This window comes from Parasteatoda tepidariorum, chromosome 2 (assembly GCF_043381705.1).
Source record: "Parasteatoda tepidariorum isolate YZ-2023 chromosome 2, CAS_Ptep_4.0, whole genome shotgun sequence".
In the NCBI taxonomy this organism is placed as follows: domain Eukaryota; kingdom Metazoa; phylum Arthropoda; class Arachnida; order Araneae; family Theridiidae; genus Parasteatoda; species Parasteatoda tepidariorum.
In genome coordinates this window covers 79678392-79687769 of record NC_092205.1, presented here as the reverse complement: position 1 = coordinate 79687769, position 9378 = coordinate 79678392, and the positions used below count along the sequence as shown (strand labels likewise).

The following is a 9378-nucleotide window of genomic DNA, read 5'->3' as shown; positions in this document are numbered from 1 at the left end:
ATAAAGAAAAGTTTTTGAAAAAATTGTTTTTGATTTGCAACTTCTTGGATCAAATTTATAAGCCTGCGTATTCATAATCTGACACATGTAAAGTGAATTACCCTCGTAGTAATGGAAACAATATAGAAAGCGTTTTAGAAAGGTTATTTCCATGCAGATCTTATTCATAGATTACCTTCTTTATACGGAAAAAAAAACTCGATGGGAATGATAAAATATCTTCCTATCTTTTTGCTGACAGTTAATAAAATTCATATTATGCGTACATAAATATTTTTTTAAAAATATTGTGTTTTCTGTACGATTTATATATCATTGTGATAAATTAATCGGATAAAAAGGATAATTTCGTATAGGAAAAAGGATAGGAAAAAAAGGATAATTTCGTATAAGTAACACTTTATTTAACTTTCATAGTTATAAATAGATTAAAATTACAGTTACAGATAATTAAGCTGTGTGACACTTTCCTAAAACATGTATGATAAAACATATTTAAACACAAGAATTTTGAATAGTGATTCTCCTGTTCACACTGAGAAAATATTTTCTGTATTCAGTTGTGCAATTTAATACTCTTGTATTTATGTTAATGAATCAGAGCTTGCTTTTCTTGTGCATGATAGAACATTGACATAAAAATTAGAAATTAAAGTTTTTTTTTAATTATATCTTTATAGATAATTTCAAACCTTTGAACTGAAAAAAAATTTTGTGCCTCTCTTCGTTTATAAAAAATTATATTTCTACTGTGAATTTGTTAATAAAATGCTAATGAAATCAAATTTGATAATTTCATGTTAATCATAGTTATTATCATGTTAATATCATAAATAGAAATAATTTAATTTGGTTTTGTATTTTGGTATGTTCGACAAAAGAGAAATATTAAAGTTGGTTGTAAAAATAAAAAAATTTTTACACCTCAATATAATTGAAATTAATACTTTCACAGATGCACCCATTAACAAATCATACGCCTGCTGTATGGTGATCATATTTCTACAATATTATATTTTACATAATTAAAAATTAAGTCAAAGTAAGTGACTTGATACAGCAAGCTCTTTTTTGTATCATATGGCCTAATTTATTCAAAATAAGTAACATCCTTTAAGTAAACCATATTCTTGTTATTGAAACAAGAGGTTTTTAGGAAAAAGTCCTACTAAACACTGTAAAATTCATACTGGTGAGAATACTTTTTCTTGTAGTATATGTAATAAGATATTCTCAATGAATGATTATGAAACAACACAGCTGTGTTCATACTGGGGAAAAACCTTATTCTTGTACTATATGTAATAAGAGTTTTTCAGAGAAAAGAAATATGACTAAGCATAGTCGTGCTAATACTGGTGAAAAACTTTATTCTTGTAGTATATGTAATAAGTGTTTTTCATTAAAAGGTAATTTGACCATTCACAGTCGTGTTCATACCGCGGAGAAACCTTATTCTTGTAGTATATGTAATAAAAAATTTTCACTAAAAATTAGTCTGACACGACACAGTCGTGTTCATACTGGTGAGAAGCCTTATTCTTGTAGTATATGTAATAAGAGTTTTTCAAAAAAAGGTCATCTGAAAGAACACAGCCATGTTCATACTGGTGATAAACCTTATTCTTGTAGTATATGTAATAAGAGTTTTTCACTAAAGGATAGTCTGAAGAGACACAGCCGTGTTCATACTGGTGAGAAGCCTTATTCTTGCAGTTTATGTAATAAAAGTTTTTCATTAAAAAGTAATCTGGGAAATCACTATCGTGTTCATACTGGTGAGAAGCCTTATTCTTGCAATATATGTCATAAGAGTTTTTCACTAAAGGTGATTCTGAATCGACACAGTCATGTTCATACTGGTGATAAGCCTTATTCTTGTAGTATCTGTAATAAGAGTTTTTCACAAAAGTCTACTCTGACACAACACAGTCATGTTCATACTGGTGAGAAGCCTTATTCTTGCAGTTTATGTAATAAAAGTTTTTCATTGAAAAGTATTCTGAAAAGACACATCCGTGTTCATACTGGTGAGAAGCCTTATTCTTGCAGTTTATGTAATAAAAGTTTTTCATTGAAAAGTATTCTGAGAAGACACTGTCATGTTCATACTGGTGATAAGCCTTATTCTTGTAGTATGTGTAATAAGAATTTTTCAGAAAAACAGAGTCTGAAAAGACACAGCCGTGTTCATACTGGAGAGAAGCCTTATTCTTGTGGTATATGTCGTAAGAGTTTCTCACTAAAAACTAATCTGAAAGAACACAATCGTGTTCATACTGGTGATAAACCTTATTCTTGTAGTATCTGTAGTAAGAGTTTTTCACAAAAGGATAGTCTGAACAGACACAGTCGTGTTCATACTGGTGAGAAGCCTTATTCTTGTAGTATATGTAATAAAACTTTTTCACTAAAATGTAATCTGACACGACACTGTCGTGTTCATACTGGTGAAAAACCATATTCTTGTAGTATATGTAATAAGAGTTTTTCGCTAAAAAGTCTTTTCACTATGCATGGTCATATTCATACTGTTGATGAGCCTTACTCTTGTAGTATATGTAATAAGAGTTTTTCGCTAAAAGGTCATTTCACTACGCATAGTCGTATTCATACTGGTGATAAGCCTTTCTCTTGTAGTATATGTAATAAGAGTTTTTCACAAAAAGGTAATCTGAAAGTACACAGTCTTGTTCATACTGGAGAGAAGCCTTATTCTTGTAGTATATGTAATAAGAGTTTTTCACGAAATGGTAGTCTGAGAATACACAGCCGTGTTCATACTGGTGAGAAGCCTTATTCTTAGTTGGTTTATGAAGCATTTAAAGTAGTATAGATTGCTTCATAAAATCAATTTCTTGTTCTTCAAGGCAAGTCATTTAAATATTCATTGATCGTAAATTTTTTTAATCACCTTTGACCATTTTTATGCCTCTATCCGACAAAAATTTGAAGAATGCAAAAGATTACACAAGCTCTTAAAAAATAATTGAAATTAGTGAATCATAATTAGGTTTTTTTTTATATTCCGAAACCTATTTAACTAAATATTTAAATTTAATAACGAAATATGCAAATGATTTTAAATTGTCGTTTTGAAGTAGCTGCCCAGTTCATTAAAAAAACATTTTTGTCATGAGGTCTTTATGTATAAGTGTGTGATATTAATTTGTAGTTCTTTTCTTATAATGGTTCAGCGCATTTCCAATATCTTGATATAAATATTTCTATTTTTTTGTAAATGGTTGAAACAAAATGCACTTTATTTAATTTTATGCTTATACTGTGTATTATAACATGATGGATAAAAAAATTATGTTTAAAAAATTTGTCAAAAATATTTTTCCAGAATTATTAATTTTAGTACAATTTCCATATCTTGTACAAAATATATTTTGTAGGGGAAGTCCTGGTTTATTTGTATTTCTACCAATTCACATAAATAATGAAAGACTAGAAATTATCTAACTCTAAATATTTATTGAAAAGGACAAAACACATAAAAATAAAACAAGGATAAAAAAATACAAGAATTTGGAAGAGGGGGTTTCGGGCTCGAATTAAACGTCCGTGCTTAACGGCGGTTCCTGGCAGACTGTCTTAGTTCACCGCCAGAGGCGCTGTAGTGGGGGAGGAAAGAGGAGAGCTTGTTACAATTTCTGTTTTTTGTTCATAGACTATTAAAATAAAATGCACTTAATTTAAAATTGTATTTGCAACTTTTTTAATGAAATTTTATAAATTTGTAAAAGACATTCTTTAAAATTTGTTTAATTTTATTTTTAAAGACTTTTTTCAAACTATTATAATGATGTTCATGTGAAGTGATTTATTGTAACATTTTATGTAAAGTAATGATGTTCAACTTTTTTTAACAATCATGTTCCTAATGTTGAATAATCTTTTTTTTGTTGCGTGTGTGTGTGTAATAAAATATTTTCTGAAAATAGAGACAGGTTTCTGGTTGCTCATAGTCGTGTTTATTATGGTGTGATTTACTATTGTACATTATACAAAGTATGAAAAGTTGAATTCCTAAAATTGAATAATGTAACTTTTGTATGGTGCGAGATGATATTGTACTTATTGTCAAATGAGATTACTCAGCACTTTGAAAAGTTGAATTTATAAGGCTGGGTAATGTAAGTAACCTTTTTTGTGTGTGTGCGTAATAAAATATTCTTACAAAATAGCATTCTGGTTTTTCATCGTCGTGTTTATTATGGTGTGAGTTACTATTGTACATGATGCAATGTATGAAAAGTTGAATTCATTGGGTTGAATAACCTAACTTTTGATCACTTTCAAAATTATTTTGTGTAACATGCACTACCTTATATAGAAGAAACGCTTATAGTTTTTGAAATTTTTTAAAATTTCTCAAAGAATACGGAGACAATTATTTTGTAATTTAGAGGTGTTTAGGTCATGCAATTTTTCATACTTATCAATAAGTTTCAAAGCTTTCACAGGTTAAAGGTACCGACATAAAATTACATATGAAAACAAGGATTTTTGAACACCCTGTGACTGGAAAACATAGCAATAAACTTGTAACTTGCAATGATTACTTTGGTTGTTATTTTCAATAATTGAAATGAATTTCACCCACCTAGCTTAAATATTCTTAGAAATATAATTTTTATGTAAAAAAAAGTTAGTATTTAGTTGCTAATGAAAAAGTCTGATTCGAATATCTTCAACATTTAAAAAGTTTTTAGCAATTTTCTATTCATTTTTCGTTATTTTTTAAAGAAAGCTCTGAATGATTATGGATTTTCCACAAATTTTATTTTGTACTGTTAGATAAAATTTATTTAAAATGGCAGCTTATTTCATCTGATCATCTTCCATAAAAGTATGTTTTCTTTCTTTAGACCATCACATTGTGGTGTACGAACGACTATTGTAATGTATTATTTGCTATTTAATTTTGTCTTATGCAAAATGAAATTTGTTAAAAACCCTCTTATTATTTAGATTTTTCTTTTAAATACAAACACTATTTAGGAAATTTTCACAAACTTAGTGAATTTTTAAGATATTCAAATTCGGAGTTATAACCAAAGAAGACAAAAATAAATAAATAGTTGTTTTTTTTTAAATATTAATATGGCCATATTTTTACAAATATTTAAGCTTGGTTTACGAAATTTTTTGTAATATAGGCAGGGACCGATCAAGACAAATTCAGGCCCAAGGCCCACCAAATTTTCTGGGCCCCTTACAAAATATTTTGAAATAAAATTACTGAAGAGTAGTCCTAATAATGAAAAAGAATCCATTAAACTGCATGATTCAAGAGAAACATTCTAAGAAATTTTAAAAGCAGACAATTGAAGATTTTTTTTTCTAAGAAAAAGTTTACGTATCTATAAATTAAAGCAAAATATAAAACAATGTTATGTCAGAATAAAAAACAGTTTGGTGACCACGAACAATTGAAATCAGTGATTTTTGCTAAAAGTCACTGATTAGCTGAATTTTTTTTTATTTAGTACTTAAATCAACACATAGCTAGCCCACCTTTAATTAGCGTTTTTACAAATTTTTGAGGCCCCTCAGAAATTGTGGGGCCTAGGCTATAATCAGGCACCTAATATAGGCTATCGCAACGCACGAATGCGCAATCTGGGGAGAAGACCGGTTCCCTGCCTTTGGCCCTTCCTCCTCTTTTCATATTTTTCGCATTTAATTGTTAAAAATGTTATTTAAAATATCTATGACGCTTTCTTTTAGAACTATGTTTAATATAGTTTTTATCTATTTGAAAATCAAGACAGAAACTAACGTACTTCTTTCTTCTATGTCTCTCCACAGGCTAATGATGAAAGCATGCCAAATATTGCAATAGGTAAAGAGTTCTCCTCTAAGCCACCTGTAACCCATTTGGATCGCCAATAATTACTACTAACTACCAAAGCAATCAAAACATACTACAAGCATTGCATTGATACAAATTTCATATAAAGAATGTCACAATTTAGCTGAAACTTACTATAAAGTTCATTAGAACTCTATTCTACTCGAAAATCGGCCACTAATACTTCAAAAATATAAGGAAAATGTAAAATTTGCTAATTTATTTCAAAATGACATCAAAATCCCACAGACTTACATTACAGAGCTTTCCACCCAATTGAGTGTAAAACAAAGATTTTGACGTCCCGCGCCCGTGTCCCTGATGCTATTTGTTCAACATTTTAACAAAATTCAACAATATTCATTAATTTAAAAACTATTCCTCACATTTTTTTTTATTTAGTTATTATCCTTTAATTATTTCCAAGGCTTGCATAAGCCATTGTTAGCATTTTTTTTTCACAAAATAAACAAATTAAAGAATACAGGAATTTTAACTTTCATTAGAAAATATTATAATATATACATTATACATTAAAAAATATTTAGATACAGCTTCTCTAAATTGTACAACTATTCAAGTAAACATATAAATTATACAATAATTATTTCTTACAATGTGGGTAAAAAGAAACGATAAAAATGTATTTCTAAATTTGTCTGATTATTTTCTCAACTTGGGAAATATTGAAGATCATAGTTTGAAGGTGAGCAAATTGTGTTGTTCCTATTATCCATTAGAATAGAAAAAATTTAAAACATCGTTTGTAACATACTTGAAATGGTAGTAATAAATAAATTTCCAATCTCCCGTTATGCTAAACATTTAAAACAATTTAGGGTACACTTGCTTCCATTTCAGAGGCTTTAGCAAATTCAGATATTTTGTTTAGCTGTTGTTGTTTAGTTATTTTTATTTATTTTAAAATAGACATAAGAAACAGTTGAATTTACTTGCATTGACAGCTTTATCACCGGCCTGCGAAATGGAAAAGTACCCAATTATTTTAGGTAAAAAATTGCTTTTGTAAAATATTTTGGGTTCAGTTACGTTTTGGGAAAACCATAAAATAATCGCCAAACTATTATTGACACCAATAATTGTAAAATCCTTCTCCTATTAGTTACTATTGGTGTTGTATATAATAATGGGTAATATGTACCTAATACCTAAGCTGTTGTAGTTCATTTACGTCGCGCTAGAGCTGCACTATGGGCTATTAGCGACGGTTTGGGAAACATCCCTGAGGATGATCCGAAGACATGCCATCACAATTTTGATTCTCTAAAGAGGGGATGGCACCCCCGCTTCGGTAGCCCGACGATCTGTCGCGAAGTCGAGCGCTTNAATAGACATAAGAAACAGTTGAATTTACTTGCATTGACAGCTTTATCACCGGCCTGCGAAATGGAAAAGTACCCAATTATTTTAGGTAAAAAATTGCTTTTGTAAAATATTTTGGGTTCAGTTACGTTTTGAGAGGACCATAAAATAATCGCCAAATATTATTGACACCAATAATTGTGAAATCCTTCTCCTATTAGGTACTATTGGTGTTGTATATAATAAAGGGTAATATGTATCTAATATCTAAGCTGTTGTAGTTCATTTACGTCACACTAGAACTGCACAATGGGCTATTGGCGACGGTTTGGGAAACATCCCTGAGGATGATCCGAAGGCATGCCGTCACAATTTTGATCCTCTGTAGAGGGGATGGCTCCCCTGCTTCGGTAGCCCGACGACCTGCACGCAAAGTCGAGCTCTTTACGGTAGAACAGTTTAACGCTGACCAATACCGCACACCCTCGGTTCCTACGCAGACTGATCCAAGTTCACTGCTGGGTAATACATAAACTAACATAAGTGCAGTGGTAATACTTTTTTTACGAATCCGTAAAAAATTTTCACTTTTTTATTTTAAGCATTTTACAATATTTAAATTTACATAATTATTTTTAAAATTACAATTCATCCAAAATTTTGTTGAGGAAATAACAGGCTTCAAAAAATTAAATATATCGTCCATTTTTGATACGCATAAAGATTTCAAAACATTTATTACTGAATATCGGAAATGTTTCAGAACAAAATTTTTGGGCTTATTGAAAAAAAATATATATATTATTCAATATATCTTGCATCTTCTTTTCACACCTAGCTTTTGTTTATACTCTGAATTTTAGCATAATAATTTTTTCAAAAACATCTTATCAATGTGCAACAGAAATAAATTATATAATTTATTTTAAAATCAAATTTAAAAATTTGTAAAAATTACATCTTCTGCCTCCAATACTTTCGTAACCAAGTAGAGCCTAAAATATTTTATTTTACTTAAAGTATGATAAGTTTATCTGCATTAAGTGAAATTTAAGAAATTATTTGCTTAAAATTTTATTTATTTTGGTTAAAATTTCTGAAGAGAGTAATAAAAATATTCTTTTATTAAATACAAATTCTTTAAGTTACAATTTAATTGTTTTTAATTACTGGCTATTCTAGATAATTTTTTACGCCTTTGTCACACCTATTTGTGTGCTTATAAACATAGAATTTGGTGTTTCAGGATCTGGTTTTAAATGCAAAATATAGCGAAGTTATAGATCTGATCCCCCCGGAGAAATTAATTATGGATTTTCAGACTGCTTTTACGATTCTTGATTTTAAAGGTAAAGATGTCGTCCACGAAAGGGATGCAAAAGTAAGTTTAGTTTTTCCTCTAGTAAATAAAGAAAAAAAAAAGGTATGATACAAAGTTGTATTTGCAGAAAAGTAAAGGGAAGATTTTTTTAAAAGTGATAATTTTGTAAAGTTACTATCAAATATTATATGATATTTTAGTATCATACATTAGAACTGAAATATACTATATTACTAAAAGTTCGCCGCTATTGCTCGCCAATCTCCGGAACAGCATCATCAATTCCGATCTTGTGTTCATATTATACACAATCACTATACGAATAAAAGATAGTGCCAAATAATCTTCATTTTTTTTTTTTTTAGTGATTTGATTTTTTGATAATGTTTAAATATAGTTATTCTCAATTTATTTATTTTTGTAAAGAAAGTCTGTGCTATCGATTGCCAAATAATAATATTAAAAATAAAAAAAAAATTTAGAATATATTTCAATATTTTTTTCCGTCTGCCTTCCTCTTATAGTTGAAAATGTATTTGTCTTATAGGTGAAATCTCTTATAGGTGACTGTGTAGTGGGGGGAGACAGGGTATTTCGATTATATCGAAGTTGTCTGTTTTATAGCAGACACACTCTGAAGTACACTTAACTATAGTCAAGACCCTTATGAAAATTTAAGGTATATTTAAGGTTGATTTGAGGTATTTTTGAGGTATTAAGGTTGTTTTGAGGTATATTTGAGGTATATTTAAGGTTGCAGAGAAAACAGCAATAAAAATTATACCTCGTAAAGGTTGTAATTAAGGTGTACGAGGTTGATTTATATATACTTCAGCTTGTTTTGAGGTTGTTTAAAATTCACTTCAAATCA

At 29.1% G+C, this 9378-nt stretch overlaps 3 protein-coding genes across 3 annotated transcripts in view; all 3 read left to right on the top strand.

Annotated features, from left to right (window-relative positions):
• The window catches only part of LOC107443957 (zinc finger protein 850-like), an 11137-nt gene extending 6942 nt beyond the window's left edge, over positions 1-4195 (top strand). The window contains exon 5 of the mRNA XM_071178044.1: positions 1245-4195. Within this exon, the coding sequence (XP_071034145.1) occupies positions 1245-2806 (1562 nt within the window). The 3' untranslated portion in view covers positions 2807-4195. The remainder of the gene's footprint in view (positions 1-1244) is intronic.
• LOC107457287 (ras-related protein ced-10) overlaps positions 1-9378 on the top strand; it is a 149467-nt gene that overhangs the window by 119980 nt on the left and 20109 nt on the right. The gene's annotated exons all lie outside the window — the stretch shown is intronic.
• The window catches only part of LOC139425048 (uncharacterized), a 14517-nt gene continuing 11494 nt past the window's right edge, over positions 6356-9378 (top strand). The window contains exons 1-2 of the mRNA XM_071178043.1: positions 6356-6569; positions 8433-8567. Of these exons, the coding sequence (XP_071034144.1) occupies positions 6480-6569; positions 8433-8567 (225 nt within the window). The 5' untranslated portion in view covers positions 6356-6479. The remainder of the gene's footprint in view (positions 6570-8432; positions 8568-9378) is intronic.